The 20,401-nt window shown below is 44.8% G+C and overlaps 6 protein-coding genes across 6 annotated transcripts; 2 read left to right on the top strand and 4 right to left on the bottom strand.

Annotated features, from left to right (window-relative positions):
* Positions 1-8: 8 nt before the first annotated feature.
* On the bottom strand, positions 9-3,086 carry I203_102219 (uncharacterized protein; the record flags this gene model as incomplete). The annotated part of the gene is made up of 5 exons (XM_019146724.1): positions 9-1,622; positions 1,684-1,797; positions 1,873-2,248; positions 2,427-2,495; positions 2,599-3,086. 5 exons carry the CDS (start codon positions 3,084-3,086, stop codon positions 9-11), a joined length of 2,661 nt encoding a protein of 886 aa, XP_019004257.1.
* Positions 3,087-4,352: 1,266 nt separating this feature from the next.
* I203_102218 (HAD hydrolase, family IIID) lies at positions 4,353-6,653 on the bottom strand (the record flags this gene model as incomplete). Its single annotated transcript, XM_019146723.1, has 11 exons — positions 4,353-4,382; positions 4,458-4,508; positions 4,622-4,693; positions 4,764-4,823; positions 4,891-4,945; positions 5,013-5,050; positions 5,130-5,356; positions 5,423-5,477; positions 5,538-5,651; positions 5,757-5,973; positions 6,163-6,653. 11 exons carry the CDS (start codon positions 6,651-6,653, stop codon positions 4,353-4,355), a joined length of 1,410 nt encoding a protein of 469 aa, XP_019004256.1.
* A 747-nt stretch (positions 6,654-7,400) lies between these two features.
* I203_102217 (glutamine-fructose-6-phosphate transaminase (isomerizing)) lies at positions 7,401-10,340 on the bottom strand (the record flags this gene model as incomplete). Its single annotated transcript, XM_019146722.1, has 13 exons — positions 7,401-7,471; positions 7,541-7,663; positions 7,731-7,816; positions 7,877-7,932; positions 7,991-8,052; positions 8,113-8,898; positions 8,963-9,193; positions 9,247-9,400; positions 9,507-9,664; positions 9,720-9,737; positions 9,799-10,074; positions 10,165-10,272; positions 10,334-10,340. 13 exons carry the CDS (start codon positions 10,338-10,340, stop codon positions 7,401-7,403), a joined length of 2,136 nt encoding a protein of 711 aa, XP_019004255.1.
* Positions 10,341-11,861: 1,521 nt separating this feature from the next.
* Positions 11,862-14,910, top strand: I203_102216 (uncharacterized protein; the record flags this gene model as incomplete). The annotated part of the gene is made up of 11 exons (XM_019146721.1): positions 11,862-12,211; positions 12,274-12,646; positions 12,705-12,780; positions 12,830-13,084; positions 13,149-13,550; positions 13,622-13,910; positions 13,963-14,064; positions 14,122-14,290; positions 14,349-14,473; positions 14,535-14,738; positions 14,802-14,910. The coding sequence occupies 11 exons, from the start codon at positions 11,862-11,864 to the stop codon at positions 14,908-14,910; spliced, it is 2,454 nt and encodes an 817-aa protein (XP_019004254.1).
* An 841-nt stretch (positions 14,911-15,751) lies between these two features.
* On the top strand, positions 15,752-16,561 carry I203_102215 (uncharacterized protein; the record flags this gene model as incomplete). Its single annotated transcript, XM_019146720.1, has 1 exon — positions 15,752-16,561. The coding sequence occupies one exon, from the start codon at positions 15,752-15,754 to the stop codon at positions 16,559-16,561; it is 810 nt and encodes a 269-aa protein (XP_019004253.1).
* Positions 16,562-17,264: 703 nt separating this feature from the next.
* On the bottom strand, positions 17,265-20,381 carry I203_102214 (uncharacterized protein; the record flags this gene model as incomplete). Its single annotated transcript, XM_019146719.1, has 6 exons — positions 17,265-17,447; positions 17,506-17,553; positions 17,627-18,344; positions 18,397-18,652; positions 18,732-18,753; positions 18,816-20,381. 6 exons carry the CDS (start codon positions 20,379-20,381, stop codon positions 17,265-17,267), a joined length of 2,793 nt encoding a protein of 930 aa, XP_019004252.1.
* Positions 20,382-20,401: the final 20 nt, after the last annotated feature.

Below are 20,401 nucleotides of genomic sequence, written 5' to 3'. Positions count from 1 at the left end.
GTCACTTCCTAACTAGCGAATTGTCTGCTGGCTCTCTTCCTCTTATCATTCCCTCCTCCTCCTCCTCGGGGTCCACTAGGTCCTGCAGTGGCAGCAGGTGGAGGAGGTGAAAGTATCACGCTCTTCCTCCATTCCTGAGCTTGTTTTATACCTTCCTCTCTACCTTTTCCCTTTCCACCTTGCTGCTCGACTCCGGATTCTCGATAGAACCTCTCCCTTTCTTTCCTTTTCATCTCTTCTTTTTCCAATTTCTTCTGTTTCTCCCATCTCTGTCTGGCTTCTTCAATCTCAATCTCCTCCTTCATCTTGGATGTCACCGGATCTTGTAATCTAGATAATCTCTTGCGGTGCCTTTCAGCCAGTTCATCATATGTCATAGCTCGTTGTCCACCTGATGACAGATGTTGGGAACTCCTATTACCCCTATGATCCGCTGCCGATCCAATGATGATTGGTGTACCTAGCTTGTTGCCATTGCCATTACCTCCATCATTCAAATAATCATGATACGTCGAAGGTCTATCTAAACCCTCACTCCTCGTTCGCTGCATTTTGTCGGTAGGGAAGGTACCGTTATTTCTTGCACTTTCAGATGGTCCAAAATCAGATACTCTAGGCTCCAACATACTCGTCGTCCTTTCCCTTCTATCGTCCATTCCCATGTTCAGAGGTACCGAGGAATATGCTGAAGATCGATCAAGATAGTTCCTCTGTTGTTGTTGTTGCTGTTGATGGGATTCTGAAGAAGTTGGACTAAGCACTTTACGTTCTGCCAAGTATTTCTCCCATTCCGATTGAGGTGGTGCAGGAGCAGGTTGTACATTGTCAGGTGTGGTGGACTTTGCATCAGGGAAATCGAGGATCCTGCTGCTAGTCGTCGACAGATGTCTCTCTCGATTACCCGTAGCCGAAGTCGATCTGACGTCAGACGAAAAATCCAAAAGTCTACTACTGGTAGTTGAAGTGTGTCTTTCTCTCTTATCACTATTCGCGCCAAGTGTAGGAGTGGGCGTGGTCCTTCCAAGTATATCATTACTGATTATCGATCCTGTAGGCGTAGATGATTTCAACCTATCTAAAGAACCCCTAATATCTTCTCTGGCTTTCTTCACTTCGGCAAGTAATCGCATTTGCTGTTCTAATTCTGGGTTAGATCCAGTGGGAGAGCTGGGCTCGGGCTCGGGACTACCGGATTTGAGCTCTTGGAGTCCAACAAACATACTTTGGGGTGTATCTAGGCCAGTCGGGGATTTGACAGCGACAGGCTCGTAATTTCCCTTAGGCTCGGTATCTCTCAATAAGCTGAGCGTACTCGATGGTCGATTATCGCGATCGGACTCGAAGCCGAGCTGAGGCAGAATTATAGATTCCCTTGTCGCTCTCATCGCTTCGCCATGAAGAGAGCCATATGGGTCGGTAGGTCCACTCGATCCAGGTCCAGAAGTAGGACTGGTATTACCGTGTTTCTCTTCCCACTCGTTGAGTTCCGCTCCGACGTTCTTGAACCTCTCAGCGGCACGTTCAATCTCTTCAGCTTCAATCTTGGCTTCTTCCTCTTCTCGCATTTTGCGGTATCGCTTGGTGAGGATGTTGAGGACACGGAATTGGATTGCTGCGCCGATCTGTCCAGGAATATGTTGTCAATACCAATTGCAGCTGTCCACAGTTCGTGAGTATACGCACCACCACCATGGCAGCCAAGATACCCAACTCGATCATCATAGTCTGAGTAAGGGGATATTTGAATCCATAAAGCTTCGGGAACAGGTCGTGGAAACCGAGATTGTACACGTAGAACTATCCGTCCAGCGATACAGATTAGCCTAAACACAACGACGGATGGGGCAGGGCATATGATCCCGAGGTACTCACCTCCTTCAGCCCCGCTCTAGTATAACAATCCACTCCCAACGTAAATGCCGTCGCCCCAATCCAAGCCGTCGAGATAAGCATCATCCACTCATTAGTCTGCTTAGGTAACGAAGCGACCAATCCTCCAACAGACAAACCTCCGAGCAGACCCCATCGTCCAAGGACAGAGGTAATCAGTCCGCCCTGTCGAGTAGCGAGGAGGAACCATCCGAAGGTGAATCCACCAATTGCCGAGACCCAATATTTCGCAAAAGGATATAAGAATATACCTGCTGCGCCACCGAAAAAGGATGCGATGATACAAGCTAAGAGGTATAGACCTCTCAAAGTGGTTGACGGGGGATTAGGGGATGGAGGTTGGATGTTTGGCTCAACACTGGTGTTATGGAAGGAATGAGTCAGCCATCTACGAGCTATTGTAAAGAAGCGCAGAATGTCCATCATTGAAAGCCCAGCATCGGCATGCACATGACGTGATGTCTGGTTTCTCAAAACAGATTGATTATGATGGAGTCGATCCAGACTGAAAAGGAATGATCCACATCTTCACCCACCCAAATCGCAATACCATGACCAAAGTAAACAACATCAAAGCGTAACCCGATGAAATCGCATTTGATGACCTATATGCCCATATACAAAATCAATTAGCTGATCATTGCTCATCATCTTGTTCATCTGGATCGGCAGCCCGAATGCCAAGGGAGCACATCAAATCCAACCTACCATCGATTCTTCCCACCAAGCACAGCCACAGGTATCCCACTAACAATCAACAATCCACCCAACACTCCAAAAGCAGGATCAATCTTGATATTGAACGGTATGAACCCATCTCCTTCTTGCCACGGTTTAGTCTTCTCACTCCCATCCCATGGGATAGTCCCATTCGTGTAATTCCCTTTCCAGATGGACTCGTTCACCGAAGTATAATCGCTGGCATTGAGGGTGAACGTCAGAGCGAGAGTCGTAGCTGGTTCGAAGGACGCAGAGAGAGTCGTGGTTGTCGGATAAGTAGTGAGAGTTGTGGTGAATGTCGTAATATTCAAAGTGGGAGTAGGGGAAGATGAAGATGATGAATTGGAAGATCGAGTTGCGGAAGAGCTGTTGGATCCTGAGGCTGAAGCTGAAGTAGACCTAGAGGAGGAAGTGGAAGTGGGCTCTTGAGCGTATACCAGGGGTAACACAGCGATGAACAGGTTGAAGAACCTCATCTTGAGTTGTGTCCACAGTCGTAGGGAAGATGTGTTGGTTATCTTAAATTGAAAGGTCCAATGACATGTGTTGTTGTAAGATCGATACAGTATCTGGTGTTTGTAGGATATAACTACGACGTAGCAAGAAGAGAGTGAGAATAGCGATTGATAGCAGTGAAGTCGCAGGTGCTGCCAAAATCGGAATAGGTGATACAATATGTATAAAGGAGTGAAATTATTGACGAATTCGGTCGAGTTGCAAGTAGATTAGGAGGTGATCAAAGGAATGAAGTGTGAAAAGGAACGATATAGTCTATCTCCTCGTTTTGGTTTTAGCTGTTGATAGTGTGGAAGTGAGGTAGCTGTAAGAAAGATGAGAAAGGTTGATGGATAAACAACTTGACTTGCAGCTAGGATGTCCAACACTGGTATGAGGGTTAGAGTGACTGAGGGAGGTACCATCAAGGGTCGTGAGGGAAGAGAAGGGGAATGAGATGGACGGTCTAAGATCGCAGTTGGGATCACAGTGTCATATCAGTATGATAGTGCTGATGGATGCACGGTCCTTTGGAATAGGAAGGGATCGATCCACACACCACTCCACTCACTTTGATTTTATCGTTGGATTATCAATCTCGATCCCAGATCAACAACATCAAAGATTCTAGGATCTCATATCTTGGATGATTACTTTGTGTGTGAATGATATGTGATTCGAATCAGATCGATCAATCAACGTTCTACACAATGACCGAAAATTCAACCCATACCCTGACGTAGAACATTGACCGAAAGAAACGGCCGGAAAGTAAGGTATAATCCTGTATGAGTGTGAGACATGATTGAGATTACGTCCATTCTCCAAGGGCAAGCACAAGCAAGCATGCAAGCTTCCAGTAGGCAAATGAGATGAGGCTATGCTAAAGTTATGGGAAATTTCGTGGGATTCGGCAAATAAACAATCAATCGAGGCTGGATGAGACATGAAACGCACTTAAACTCAATGGACGACCTCCACCTTCCCTTAAGCTACTCGCAGGATAGACACGTGAATTGAGCATCAATGCGGTTGATAGGCAGGGAACACGTTAGGATGGCATAAGTCATGAAGGAAACCATAGTATACAAAGAAATGATGAAGTGATAATATACAATGAAAACATTAGTTACGCCGGGTCATAATGATGGACGGTCTACAAAGCTGGATGATATATTGTTGATCTAGATCTACAGCATCTCGAAGAAGAATGAAAATCGGGACTAGGATAGGATAGATGAGAAGATCTATGTTCTAGGTGGTTTCTTTTTCCATTTCTGGTGTTTTAGCAATCATGGCAGAAGACTGTATCAGCGGTGCTCTTGAGATTATGCCAAGGGATTGTCACTCACAGAATGATCCAACGTGGTGAAGTCTTCACTTGTAGTGGCAATCTTGACGAGCTGTTTTAACCAAATACATAGCCATGATCAGCAATTGGCCGATCATAATCTGGCAAGAACGATCTGATTGCAATCATATCGAATCAAGAGGTTGATCAATATATTTCACTCACATAATTCCCCAACTTGGTCAATTCCTTATCAACCATACCCTCGGGTTGTCCAGCTTTGTTAAACGCTCGTATCTATGATTGGGCACACATCAGCTTAGCTAGTCCCCGAAAATCGATCGCCAGCTGAATATATATCACTCACTTTGAGCCCTTCACCAGGATTCAAAGCGAAATTCCTAGAAAGATCATCTATGTGTATTGTCTAAAGTTACCTCATTTCATCAGCTCGTACAGTAGACGGTCATCATCATTCATGCCAGCTCACTCACATTCTTAGCTGACCAATGAGGGAAATGAGCCCAAAAGTAAGCTAGCGGCTTAACCCTATGTCAATTCTATCAGCTTTCTGCCCTCTGTAGGCCATCCGGAATCAGCAAAGCTGACTACGGACTCATGCTCGAAAGGTTTGCCATTTCTTTGTGTAAACACCTAATTACATGATGCATCAGCTAATACATTGAGGGAGGCTGTCTACGGGTCAGCTAATTGGAGTGGTCCAAATACTCACAGGAAACATTGTCGTCCTATCAGAGACAAAGGCAATTTTATAACCCCTTTCCCCACCTATCATATCCAATTCTACCAGTTTCGATTCTAACCACCTCCAATGAGTTTGTGACCAAATGACTATATCATAATGTGGATATACCAGCTCGAGAAATTCGTGTAGTCCAGGTCGAGCGCATTCCGATGAAGGTAGTGCACCACTTATGAGGGGCTTAGTATCGACGATTGCTACAAGGTACATACATTGTAGTCAGCTTCATCTAAATTTTGATTGGTACAAATTTGGAAGCTCACTATAGTCGAGATCTAAGACCAGTAACTTCTTACCTTCTCTCGGTTCATTCATGACCTAGCGATACAAATTTTAGCCTGAGTATCTCAAGTAGACACGCTTGGTAAAGTGACTCACAGTGATAGGTACTTTATCAACGATATTCTGAATCATCCTCTTATTCCTAGGGTCATCAGCAGGAGCAATCCCCTTGACCTGATGAGAGTACGTCACGTCGAAGTCATCGGTGCTCTACAGGTCAACATTAAATCAATGACTGATCGCTCAGCGTTATCTGTATCTTTGAGGTGAAAGGAGGTAGCTGAGTTTGAAAAAAGGCATGATGCGTCGACCTACCTGTACACCCACACCCAACTTATCTTTGAACCTATCTTCCTCCCTTGTACCTACCATGACGAACTTCTGACCCTTCTTCACGCCCAGTGTCCCGAATCGCTTCGCATCGTGTTCGACGGACAATTTACCTTTTGATCCAGGGAGGAGGTTAATCAATTTCTGTCCGTCTGGTGGGACACCTGTAAGAGTCGAAATGAGATGTCTGAAGTCGTATACCCTGAGAGCATCAGAGCAGCAAGAGATCAGCATGTAATAGCAGTCAAGGCGCTACCGACCACATGTGGTCAAAGTGGCTGTATATTGACTGCAAGGTGGATCATCGAGCCAAGAAAATTGCCATATCCAGATTAATAGATGACCTATAGATCATTTACCATATGACAGTTGACGAAACCCTTTCACTCACATATCGTTCCCTCCAACTCTCAAATCAAATACCTTCCCTGACCAGGTCATCTTTAGCTCCCACCATTCCTCAATCTTCTCCAACTCCTCGACTAACGGTACAGCCTGTACCGTATTGTTATCCGAAGCATCCTCCTCTTCTGGCTCTTCAGTTTCGTCCGAAGAAGCAGAAGCGGTATCTCGGGTATTATCAACAATGGATGAGGAAGGAGCACCCTCATACAACATTGATGAAGACACCAGATCCTGCTGATCTTCATCCATCTGCTCGTCTCCATCCACCTCAGCCCCGTCTCCCGCTCCAGCTGGTGCTGGGACTTCAACATGATACAATTTCGCTTTCTTATTCTCCGAAGGGGTCGATTCGATATCCGGCTTGGCAACTATGACTGAACCTTGACCTGGTGTATGACCATCTTCCATCACGTTCTCTTCGTTGTTTTTATTGATGTCACCATCACTTCCGCTTGGAGGGAGGTCTGAGGAAGTCATGATGTCTGTTTGTATTGGTATTTATAGTAGTATGGACGATAAGATTGGATGGACTCGTAGGTGAACAAGTCAAGTGGATAACCCAGGTGGAGGTTGGATTAGCGGGGATCCCTGTAGTTGTTAACTCTACTCAATATCTGAATTGTGTTTATATGGTCAAATCGTTCTTCACGACTGAGTGAGCAAAAGAAGTCCAACTGTTCTACATGAATGGACCATCATATCATCATACTCCCGTCCACTCCAATTGACATCATCTCATCATCCTCCATCCCTTGTCATGCACCTTTCCTTTGATCACTCAAATATACACAGTGACATAAAAGCACACAAAAACAAAACAAGACACGTCAAAGCGGGTCAGTTCCTTGGACTTGCTTTCAATCGCCGCTCATGATACCGACCAATATGCTCATCGAAAAGCTCATTATATACATGACAAGAAGAAAGGCAAGTTGACTGACAAAAAAACAGAGAGGGGTAGAATGGAAATGAATGCTAGGGAATCAAGAGAACCATGTTTTTTTCAGCGAAGTAAGAGTTTGAAAGACACCAACAGTCCGTGTTCGTCTGAAGTTTGGAGTTATAAACATCGCATAATAATTTGATTGGTAATGATCAAGAAACAGGTATTTATGAACAAGAACAAGATGAAGGGAAAAAGAAGGATAAATCTGTTGCGTATATGTATATGTATATGATTGGTTATGCACAGGATAAGAAAGGAAATATCATTGTTGATTCAGATTACTCGGTGGTTACTGATTTAGCCAAGTTTCTAGGGAAATCAACGTCGACACCGTTCATTACGGCCAAGTCTGTAAATCCCAATATATATCAGTCACATAGTTCTTTCCTCACACGATGGACGAAATGAATCAACTCACGGTAAGATAATAGTTGAAGTGGTATGACGTTGATTAAGCCTTGTAAGCAATCAACGGTTTGAGGTACTCTGATACATTTAGCAGCGTCGGAGACGGTCTCGTCATCTTCGTTACAGATGATGACTGATCGCAGTGTTTGAATCAGTGACATACGTTCTAGTTTGAAATGGCTTCAATAAGAAGCACTCACTGGGTCGGCCCTTTCTGGCAGTCACTTGTGCTAAAGCAGATTGGACTTTGGGGTAAAGAGAGTCTCGAGTCATGATGAAGATTACACTACAGGACGTTTGATCAGCTGATTACACTTCTGCAACGAACGACTGACAGCCGACTCACGGAAGATGTTCATCAACCAAAGCAAGAGGACCATGTTTCAATTCTCCCGCCAGGATCTACATGACAACACCGGGTCAGCTTAATATCTCGGTAGCAGCAAAATATATCACTTACACCTTCAGAATGCATATACGAGACCTCCTTGATCTTCAAAGCGCCTTCCAAACAAGTCGCGTCTGTTTCAAGCAGAGATGTCAGTTGTCTAGCTTACGAGTATTGTGGTGTATCCTACTCACATTGATATCCTCTGCCCATAATCAACAGACTCTTCTCCTTGGCCAACATGCTCTTAGCCATCTCTTGAAGGGCCTTGTCCATGGCTAAGACTTTCCTGATTTGAGCGGGGATATCATGGAGACCATCAATGATTTGTTGTCTTCTGGCGGTCTTGAGGATCGAATCGTCAGATAATTGAACGGCCATCATGACCAAAGCGACATATTGAGAGGTATAAGCTTTGGTTGATGCTACACCAATCTCAGGTCCAGCGTTGATATGGATACCAGCGTGGGTCTCTCTGGACAAGGTTGATCCGACCGTGTTGACTACACCTAAACACAAAGCACCTCGTTCAAGACAGTATCGCATGGCCAGGATAGTATCGGCAGTTTCACCGGATTGAGAAACGAAGATAGCGACGTCGTCTCTGAATACTGGTGTTCGTCGATCAAGGAAATCGGATGCTAATTCGACGGCAACCGGAATATCGGTGAGTTCTTCGAAGACACCTCGGACGGCGATACAAGAGTGATAAGAGGTACCACAAGCGACGAATAGCAATCGTCGACCTCGTCGGATCACTGGAAGGTAGGCTTTTAGACCACCCAACAATACTTGTCGAGTGTCGAAATTGACTCTTCCTCGCATGGTGTTGACGACGGATTCTGGTTGTTCGTAGATTTCTTTTTGCATGAAGTGGTCGTATTGTCCCTTCATGATCTCGGCAAGTTCGATTTCCAGGTGTTCGATGGCTCGAACAGAAGATACGGTGTCGTCTCTTCGAAGTCGGTGAATGTGGAGCTCTGCCGAGTGTTGTCAGCACGCAGTCATCAATGCTACACTCAGGAAAGTATGAGTATGACTCACCTCCCTCAGCAATGTGGGCAATGTCATCATCTTCGAGGTACAATACTCTCTTGGTGTGCTCAATAACGGCACTAGCATCGGAAGCAACGAAGAATTCGATAGGTTGAGGCATACCATCCTCAGAAAGGAAAGCTCTTGATTGGGATCTTCTGAGTTTGGGTCCAGCGGCACCATGTCCATCAGCCACGGAGTTGGGCACAGCAAGGAGACCACCGGCTTCAACACCGTCAACTAAGTGAGTGATAGGTCAGCTGGAATTTTATATGATTTGTCGAGAGACCCACCTCGCTCCTCGTTTGTAGGCAATTCTACATCTACAAAATCAACCTTCAACTTCCTATCTGTCTTGACACCGATGAGTAAGGGGGAACCTCGTCGAGCAGCGACGATCTCATCAGGGAAATGAGTGGATTTGAAGACGAAGGCGAACGATCCTTCCTGTAAAATCAGAAACGATGCCGTAAGCGACGATAATTTCGGATATTTCCACAAGGCGATTGATTGATATGAGGGTATGTGGAATTGTGAACACAACAATACTTACGAGCTCCTTGATAACGGTCTTGATGAGTTCGGTAAAGTTCAGTCTCTTGTGAGGTTGACTATCCCAAACGTATTTACAGAGCACGGCGACGGCTTCGGTGTCGGTGTCAGTGTGGAAGGTGTAACCTCGTTTCAAGAGGACGAGTTTGAGTTCTTTGTCTATAGTAGATCATTAGCACTGGGTCCACCGGTATCACTTTCTGAGACAGCTTACAGTTGGTGATGATACCGTCTAGAGAAAGTCATCCGGTCAGCTATCTGCTATTAAGCCATTAGATGAAATGTAGACTCACTGTGAACCAAGCTGAATTCGGTCAGAGCGTTAGAGACGTGAGGATGACAATTCGTGTTGGAAGGTACACCGTGGGTCGCCCATCTGGTATGAGCCATGGAAGTTTGAGACAAGAATACCTTTTTCATATCTACTTTGTGGGGTTCGGCGGTATTTGCTTCAGCGGGTGAAGGGGTAGCAGTAGCCTCTGCGATATCTTTCCTGAGAGAAGCGACTTTTCCAACGGTCTTGAACATGACCAACGGTGAGGTTGGAGTATCTCCATCAATTCCGATACCTAGTGAAATTTCGGAATCAGCAACAGTACTTTCCAAACTCGCAGAAGAAGAGAACATGGGTTGCATTATTCGGATCGAGTCATACTCACCAGCACTATCGTATCCTCTATATTCAAGACGAGCTAAACCGTTACACAACACATCACAAACGTATTTCCTGTCCTTTTCAACAAGGAATGAACAGTATCCGAAGATTCCTACGTTCCCACGACTACATCAGCATCATCCTTCGCTGCGTAGACCATGAGGAGCACTTACCACACATGATGAGCTAACTTGTTGTTATGGCAAAAAAGGAGGGTATGAGGACGAATGAAAGAAATGGATTTATGCTGTTCAGTTGAGGGTTATACAAATGATTGGTGAGATGGTAGGTATAATTAATTGATCAAAGGAAGTTTAGCGAAGACGCAATGATTGTTACCGTTTGCGTTCACGAACGAGCCAAATTTGCAGGGTGTGTATTTGATAATGGTTCGATAATTATGAAGTGTTGTGTGTGGGAACAGAGGGGAGAGATGCCCAAGATAGAGATGCGAGACGAGGACAAAGGGATTGTTGAGTCGTCCCAGAAGCGAAGTTTGTGTGTGTGTCGTTGAACAGAGACAGAGAGGATATCGAACGGAAAGGAAGCAAGATATCAGCTGTGCCCTCAAACTATTCTGGGACGACCATACAATAATAAATCCGAAGATATCCTTGAGACTTCTAAGAGCGTGATAGATGGACGATGAAGTAGAGAGTTAGATAGACGTGGAAGTGAAGAGGGGCTGTGCGAATTGAAATTCTAACTCACCTAAGATTGGGAATAAACAGGATCCTCTGAATCTGAGATACCTCTTGATGAAAAGTGGGGGGTTATGCGATGATGAGTGTGTATGTATATATGCTTGGTGAATGGTATGATATTAATGAAGACAGAAGGATGGGAATGGAAGTGACGAATGAGTATGTGAGATGTGTTGGTGGTGTTCTATTCAGATACTACGTCAGGGGGAGGGAGGGTTTAGGAGAGAAGAAAAGCAAAGGTAGGCTCGTGAACGCGTTTCAGAACGAAAGAGGGAGGGAAAAGGTTCCTCGTGTTGATATGATAGATTCGAGTTGGGTTGGGTATCAGCTGATGAACGATATTCTTCCACAAGGGAATACGAAGCAGAAGAAGAAGGGACGGGTTGCTGAGGATGGGGTAGATAGATGTATGAAATGGGATGGGATGGGATGGACTGAAAATGAATATTGGCTTGAAGCCTGGTTCGCATTCCCTTGGTGGTAGCAGGATGCTAGAGCAGCTGCCACCTTTACCCGCTTGGTTATTGACTACTGACTGACTACTCGCATGTATGTTGACAGGGGATCCCGCGTGGGATGCTCAGGGATTGATAGGGCGATGCATCAGAATGACGAGGAGGGCGTATACTCGTATTTACGACCCTTGATAAGCGATTCTATAATAAGATAATATGATAAATAAACCACGTCATTGGGTTATTGTTTACACGTGGTGGAGGTCTGTGAGCGGTTGACTGGATCATTTTTGTTTTTCCAGTTGTCGACACCGGTTGACGCGACTTGTTTCCACTGTGATACTTAGTTACTGTATGAGTTACTCCGACGATCGAATGATGATCCGAGTGGTTTGTTTTCAATCTTTTCTCTTTTGCCGTTGATCCCTTTCTGCTCTGTCATCTACAGCCCATTCAATCCTGCAATCCCGTCTTGATACTCCGTCTACTAGAGTCTTGATACTTGACCGGTGATCCAACCATACGAGGCAGACTCACTCGACATGCTAAGAAGACCATTGTCAAACAAGAACGGCGATCCACCCGTGACTTCCGCCACCGGAGGAGGGTTCGGTCTCGTCACCTTCAAGGCATTCAAACCACCTTCAGCATCTGCACCCAAACGTGACTCAGCCTTACCGGCGCGTAAGAGGAAAGCGGTCAACTACAAGGATCAAGGTGGTGGCAATGACAGCGATTCAGACGAAGATGGCAAACCGAGTAAAAAAGGTAAATTCGCAATGGGAAACAAAGAGTATGGCGAAGATGGTGTATTGGGTGATATGGCAAAATGGTGCAATAGGAAGTTCCCAGTATTCGCACCCAAGGAGAAGACCGTGGTATTCACGAAGAGGTGAGTTGAGCTTTTACCGGAGACCTTGCAGTTGGGCCAAGCTGACTAAACTATAAATATAGCTTTTCCATCCCAGTGATGCTCAATCCTAGATCCTCTGAACCGATCATTCACGCTCTTTCCCATGCTTCGCTTGGTGCACGACGTCATCCTACACTTACCCCTAGACCATTACACGATCCAATGGCAGATACAGCAATAGTGCTGTTCGACCCCACAATAGATGATAGACCACCTCCCGAAGAAATAGATGCGGCGAAAGAAGAGGAGGAGAGAAGAAAGAAAGAAGAAGAGGCCAGAGGACCACATAAATCATTGAAAGCGATCTTAGGTATAGTGGATGTAAAGAAGGATAAGAAGGAAGTCAAAGTGCCAGTCGTCATCGATCCCAGATTATCGAAGGTTTTGAGACCGCATCAAATCGAAGGTGTAAAGGTGAGTTACAATGCCCACCACCGTCTTCAGCAAGCGAAGGCTAAAACACTCTTTCTAGTTCTTATATCGATGTACGACTGGACTACTTGCTGCCAACGCCTGGGGATGCATCATGGCAGATGAAATGGGTCTAGGTGAGTTTTGATTTTTTGTCCGATGAAAGAAGCTGATCAGTCTTTGTAGGTAAAACACTACAATGTATCGCTTTGCTCTGGACTTTATTGAAGCAGTCCCCTATTGCCGGTAAACCAACTTGTGAAAAGGTCATCATCGCCTGTCCTACTTCTTTGGTCGGTAATTGGGCCAACGAATTGGTCAAATGGCTTGGGCCTGGAGCTGTCAATCCGATGGTAGTAGATGGAAAAGGAGGGAAAGCTGAACTTATACCTGCTGTCAGGAGATGGGTTCAGGCTCATGGTAGGAATGTCACTTTACCAGGTAAGTCAGCTACCCATACTGCGCTTCTATGTCGCATTCTTAGCTGACTCGGCGATATTTGTAGTCATGATCGTGTCCTACGAAACCCTTCGAACGCTCCAAGAGGAACTAGCGAATTGCGAGATTGGTCTCTTATTAGCTGATGAAGGTCATCGATTGAAGAACGCCGATACGTTGACCTTCCAAGCCCTCACTTCTCTCAAAGTACAACGGCGAGTGATTTTGACTGGTACTCCCATCCAAAATGATTTATCGGAATATTTCGCCTTGCTCAACTTCGCCAACCCCGAGTACTTGGGATCCAAAGGTGATTTCAAGAAGAATTTCGAGTTGAAGATTCTCAGAGGTAGAGATGCAGACGCGTCTGATAAAGACAAGGCAGAAAGTGATGCCAAGTTGAAAGAATTAGGTGGACTGGTCAGCAAGTTCATCATTCGACGGACCAACGATCTATTATCTAAATATCGTGAGTTGTCGAATAGACTCGAAAAATGATATGAAGTCGTGTACAGTTTGCTGATACACATACGACTGCAGTACCCGTCAAATACGAGCATGTGGTATTCTGTCGACCATCACCTCTTCAACAGAAATTATACAGCCTTTTCGTCACGTCCAAGGATGTTCAGCGACTTCTCCGTGGAAAAGACTCTCAGCCCCTCAAAGCTATTGGCCTATTGAGGAAACTCGTCAATCATCCTGATTTGCTCAATTTACCCGAGGATTTACCTGGAAGTGAGAATGTTTTACCAGACGACTATCATGGCAAGGGTCGAGATAGGACGGTGGATTGTAGCTATTCGGGTAAATTTGTGGTGCTTGAGAGGTGAGCATCAGGTCTGGAAACATGAGATTCCGATAGCTAAGTTGTTTTGCAGGATGCTGGCGCATATCCGAAATCACACCAACGACAAGATCGTACTCATCAGTAATGCCACGCAGACATTGGATTTGATGGAGAAGATGTGTAGAAATAACAGGTAAGCTGACATGAACGCAGTGATTGATGCAAGGGTAGCTAACTCTGTTTTGATCAGATACGGTTACCTTCGTCTTGACGGATCGATGTCCGTACCCAAACGATCGAAAATTGTTTCACGGTTCAACGATCCCGAGGGAAAAGAATTTGTCTTCTTGCTATCCTCTAAAGCTGGTGGATGTGGTATCAATTTGATCGGGGCTAACAGATTGGTCTTATTTGATCCTGTAAGCTAACTTATTCCGGGTATCGTCTGGAAATATAGCTGACGGACTTTCATGGTAGGATTGGAATCCTGCGAGTGACCAACAAGCCTTGGCACGAGTATGGAGAGATGGTCAAAAGAAGGAATGTTTTGTTTATCGATTCCAGACCACCGGTACTATTGAAGAAAAAATATTCCAAAGACAGTATGTCCTCTTCACCAACTCTTCCTGAAGTATGTTCGATGCTGATCATGGATTTGTACAGATGTCAAAAGCAGAATCTTTCTGCGTGTGTAGTGGACGAAGCCGAAGATACCGCTCGACATTTCACTCAAGACGATTTACGACAGCTATTCAAGTACAATGCCGAGACGGCGTGTGATACCCACGATACATATAAATGTAAGAGGTGTAGAGATGGTAAACAATTTGTGAAAGCTCCTGCATTGTTATATGGAGATGCAAGCACGTAAGTCAAGTCGACCTTGTACTCGTACCCTCCAAGCTGACAGTGAATGATGTCTTCTTTTAGCTGGAATCATTTCCCTAATTGCGAACTGGGTAAAATGCACGATGATCTCCTAAGAGCTGAATTGGGTTTACCAGAAGTTTCTTTTGTCTTCCAATATATCTCCCATTAATCATTCCTGTATTTCATTTTCACATTGATTTACTTTCGCTTTCGCTTCTTCCCATTTTTGTTTTTGTTTTCAGGTGATACCTCGGTGTGATATAGTATCTTCTCTTGTGTTTCATCTTGGTGTTGATGTCTATATGGTCTTGTTGTTATTAGTAGACCCGATCATGTTATATCGTAATATATGTATACATGTCTAGATTGATCATTTCCCATTTCTCTACCAAGTCATGAAAAACCCAATCGCATAGGGAGGAGGGAGTGGTACTCGTAAGTTATGTCCGGCTAAAGGGGCACCGGTTAGGCGATGTCCGGTGAGGTAGGTGTTTGTGTGGTTGGTGATCGAACAGATAGCGTCATTGACGGTCGATACAATCATCTACTATTGTATCTCACTTGGAACATCCTCTGGAGGAATAAATCATAGATAGGACTGTATTCAAATCAGATAATCAAACCTATATCGACAATTTGGATGTCACAGTACGAGCTATAACCTGCATTCCAGTCTTACACTCGACATTCAATTGGGATCTGAACGCGTCGATCGTCTTGAACAAGAAATGAGACGAGACACACGTGTATGATGATATAGCCATAATAAGTCAGGAGTGGGAACCGAATTGTGAGTATCTCAATTTGCAGGAGGAATATTTGTATGATGTGTACTGCATACATCCTTTCATGGAATCGATGAAAGGAGACATGAGATTGAGAGTACTAATCGATGATCAAGACTATTCGTCTTTGCAGATAGTATCTGTCTCAACAGTATCGCGTATCAATCAACATCCACCATCAACTACCTTCATATTCACTTCATTTTGATTCGATGCACTACCATCATGACCAAATTATCCTCCACCATCTCATACAAACTCATTCGTCAATGGGATCACTTCCTACGACATCTCTCCCCCGTTGCGAGGTACGAAATATGGTCGGACGCCTCTGGTAAAGGTTACGGAGGACACCTTGGCCCCCAATCGAAACCTTTAGACGTGTGGCAGGACAAACATCAACTCCTATCTGGAGGTAAAGGGTCAACAGAGTATATTGAAGCTCAGGCTTTATTGTTGAGTTTGGAAAAGTGGGGTAAAGGGTTGAAAGGAAAGAAAGTTTGGTGTTATATTGATAATTATCAGGTATATCAAATACTTAGAAGGAAATATGATCCTATAGATATATTAAGACCAGGATTAGGATTGGGTTTGGGGTGGAAGAGGAAGGTTTATTTTACTTCGAACAATACCGGTAATTCCATGTGGTTATCTTCCACATTTATTGGTGATTTGACATCCACCAATTATGAACAATCATCATCGACTTACCAAAATAGAAATAGAGGATCATCAACGAATAAAGCTCGATGTCCCAAAGTCACTCAGACGTTCGAAGAGATCGATGAATTGATAAACAGATATGGAATCACCATTAAAGCTAGATGGGTATGGGGTAAAGATAATTTCCTGGCCGATAAATTATCTAGATTAGTGGATGTCAATGGGAATGAGAATGGGAAGGGAAAGGGGAATCTGAAACCTCACGTATTGAGTTTACTGGAAGCTGCTACGACCACGACGACGAAAATAACAGCAGAAGGAGAGATGGATATGATCGGTGGCAATAGCAAGGATGAAACTAGATTGACTTAGATTAGATAATTTATGAAGTAACTCAGAGGAGCGTGTGACTTAGATGGGATCTATCATTTTTCGCGGGGAAGTATCATTCATGCCTCAATCATTAGTTGTATCATTTATGAGGTTGTCATCTGACGTTCGTTGTGTAGTATATAATTGACCTTTATTATCTTCCGTACATGTTTGTCGTTATATCCAATTGTATGTATGTAACATGCTTGTGATTTTGGCCTGGCTGCGAAAATCTATTCCTCTCATTTAGCTTCTGCTGCTCCTGTCCAGTCTTAGTGATGGCGATGGTGAACAACCGGATGATTGTCGTGATCGGAGTGATGACATTTCACACATCCTTCAGAGGGATGCCCCACAAGAAGCAAATAGGGGAATAATCTACTCTTGCTTGTTGGATTGTGCTGTCTTTCTCTCTGAAGGAACATCGCTGCATAATGTGCTATGCCTCCAGCTACGCCTATTCGGGACGATCGCTCCCATCGTGATTTGGATGGTGTGTCATATCCTATTGTATCAGAAGGATGTACATTTATCTACGATAAAATCTCGTATAAGAATGTAGAACTGGGGGCGGATACAACTGTCTAAAAGCAGGAATAGATCTACAAGGTGTCTCCATCTCTTCAAGATCATAGTGCATCAAGATCAAACCTCGTTCGTGCCATGTCATCCTTCCAAGACATTATAACCTCATCACACGACCTCAAGGATTCCACAACCCTCTTCCACCTGGCCTTCCTCGCATCGAGATAGGAGAACCCCTAAACCCTCTTCCTCGACCTGACGTAGGTGTCTTATATATCATGGGACTAGGGTTGAATAGCAGACGTTCGATCGTTGCTGATTTCCCTTGGGCTTGCAGCATATCGTGGGCTCGATCAACGCACTACTCGAAATGACAAATATCAGCTGTTGCGAACCTATAGCTGATTCAGCCGACTCACGGTGAAGAATCGATCTAATCCAGCTTTCGACATCATCCCAGCGCAGTTCTGACAAAATAATCAATCATTGATCAGCTCTTGAAGACCAACCTTACATGGCAGCTGAATTGACTGCACTCACTTTCTGCCATAAAAACGGATCTTGAACTACTAATCTCCGTTCAGACCAATTCCTGGGCTGTATACCTCTATCACCTTTACCCATTTTCTCTTCACCTTTTATCCTGCTCTCTCTCATCATCTCCATCACACTATCGATCTGTCCTGGTGTGAATCCCTGTTGAGCAAGTTGGTTCCTTTGTAATTGATCTTCAACTCTTCCTCCACCTACACTCGTCACCCTACTAGCTACACCACCTTGTAAGATCGATATGATCTCCTTGGTATGATCAAATCTAGCTTTATCTTGTGCATCAGCAGAGAATAAAGGTGAAGTATGACTGAAGAATGTAAAGAACCCTTTAACAGCATCTGAAACGGTCAAATCAGGTTCAGCAGATTTCCAATCTTCCGGTGGTGTCAATGCGAAAGCCACATGAGCAGGAACACCTTGTTGCTTGGACCATGATACCCATATCACGTCTGGATCAGAGGTATCGCTTGCAGAAGTGACGGGAGGAACGTTGATATCCCTCTGTAAGTTTGGTAGGCAACCTCGGTTTTGGAGATATCCGATAATCATCAATGTTAGACAGTATGACGACATTGTGGCTGGACCTTTTGCACCAGAGGCATCATTTAGGTCTTGAGCGGACAGCCATCGTTTGAGGATATAGATCATAGGGCGAAGAAGATAAGGTGAAATGAGACAATAATGAAGAATGAGAGAAGAATTATACCTATTCCAGATGTCAGACATTTTCTCATGTAATCATACTTGTCGAAGCTCACCATCCTCCTAGATCATTCACATTGATATCGCATTCCATCTTCCCCGTAGGATCCTTGAATTTGACAATCGGGGTACTAGCCCCGGGTATAGGCTGTACCTCGCGCATACCTGAATCCCGAAGGCAGTTGGCTAGATCATAAGTGTAGTAGCACCTAGGCAGTTCCCGTATGGCTGGTGGGACCGATCGTCTGCCAGACGAGGGTACTCGGTTTGATGAAGTGTCATCAGAAGACTGACGCCATAAAGAAGGCTCATCTGCAGGTATTCCAATCAAATTAGATCAGCTTACTTCGCGACGGTAAGACGGGGATGTTAAATCAAGCCGATCACTCACATCCTCGTAATTGAGCTCGATCCTGCAATCAATCAAATTAGCTTATCTTCCTTGGTAGTCCAATGTCAGGGAAATGAAACTCACCAAAATGACTAGATCCAAGTCCCCACCCTGTCCCGTCTCCCCACCCCAGCTCACACTTCCAAATACATCCACCAGGAACCGCTGATTATCCTTGGTCCCAAACCTCTTATTTATGGTACTTGTCAACGTAGATAAAAGATTCCTTACGAACACTTTCGATTCCTGAGTGGGTTCAGTAGATATCCACGCTTGCATGATCTCGGTTTGCAATACATCTAGTTGCTTTGGGTGAGCAAGGTTGGAGGGGACGGTATGTAGCGGTGAAGGTTCGGACAAGAGAAGATTGTAGGGTGACACGTTGTGCACTCTTGGGACGGATGAGGAAGATGATAAATGATTTAGGGACGATGAAGAGGGAAAATTAGGTGACGAGGCCTCCAAGTTTGATATATCGCCATTTGGGACTTGGCAAGTCGATGATCCATTCGGACCACCATACTGAGAATCGTGATTCATAGTCTCCTCGGTTAATTCGTCAATATCAATCAGCTCGTCCGTATCTAGACCATACTTATAATCGATAGTTGAATATGGTGTATATGTTTCTTCTTCCCGTTCGTATTCGCTGTTCTCAAATTCAACTTCTTCGAGCAGATTCGTTTCTGGTGCACTTGGGCTCAACCCCAATAGATCAATAAAAGCACTATCTTCCTGTTCTTCCGTAGACTTGTGTAAAGGGTTAAAGCTATCTTGGTGATCTTCCAGTTGAATCAACTCTTCCTGAACTTTCGTAGCTGCGGAAGTCTTAAGACCACCTCCTCCAGGTTCAACTGGTGCGGTTACCTCTTGAGGGAAAGGGTAGGCGGTACCGCTATAAGCGAACAGACCTACCAATTCAGATGGATCAGAAATCAAGATGGGTTGATCAAACGGTGAACTTGCCGAGTTTGGGCGATTTGGCAGATAGAAGGAGCTTGCAGTAGATCTTGATGTCAGATCCGGTGTACCTAAGATGGGCGAAGGTGGATACGAGCCTATGTGATCTAACTCAACCAGAGGTTGCCCCTTCTGGGCCCTTGTGGTGGCTTTCCTGCGAGGGGATACTGTAGGAGAGATCGACTTGACGGAAGAAGTGACACTTGACTTTGATCTTCTTCTCCTTCTATTGGTTCGATCGCGAGGTGATAGTGTCGAAGATGAAGAATTCCTCCTTTGTTTCGTTTTAGTGGCCGTACCTGTAGGCGTCGGAACAGGTGACGGTGATAGTGATGGTGATGGTGAGGGGGAAGGTGAAGATGAATTGGTGTACAGCGAGAACAACCTGTCAAGCTCTTCTTGATTGCCTTGAGATGATAGCAAGATGGGTTGAGGTGTTGATGGGTAGAACGCTCGAGCCTCCGGGTTGAGCGATTCAAGGTTGATGTCCCTTGGTTTGCCTCCACCGACGTACAGAGTTTCCGTCGGAGTGATGGTGAAAGTAGGTGAAGAAGGAATGTTCACTTCAGGTGGTGGAGGTGGGTCGTACTCGTCTAAATCCAACAAGGAAGGTTGATTATTGTACTCATCGAATGTGATGAGCTGAGGAGAGGGGAGGAAGGTAGGATGTATATAGAGTGAAGGCGGCATGGTGAGTGATGTATTCAGAT

The sequence above is a fragment of the Kwoniella mangroviensis genome (genome assembly GCF_000507465.2).
Source record: "Kwoniella mangroviensis CBS 8507 chromosome 1 map unlocalized Ctg01, whole genome shotgun sequence".
NCBI lineage: Eukaryota > Fungi > Basidiomycota > Tremellomycetes > Tremellales > Cryptococcaceae > Kwoniella > Kwoniella mangrovensis.
This window is presented reverse-complemented; position numbering and strand designations above follow the sequence as displayed.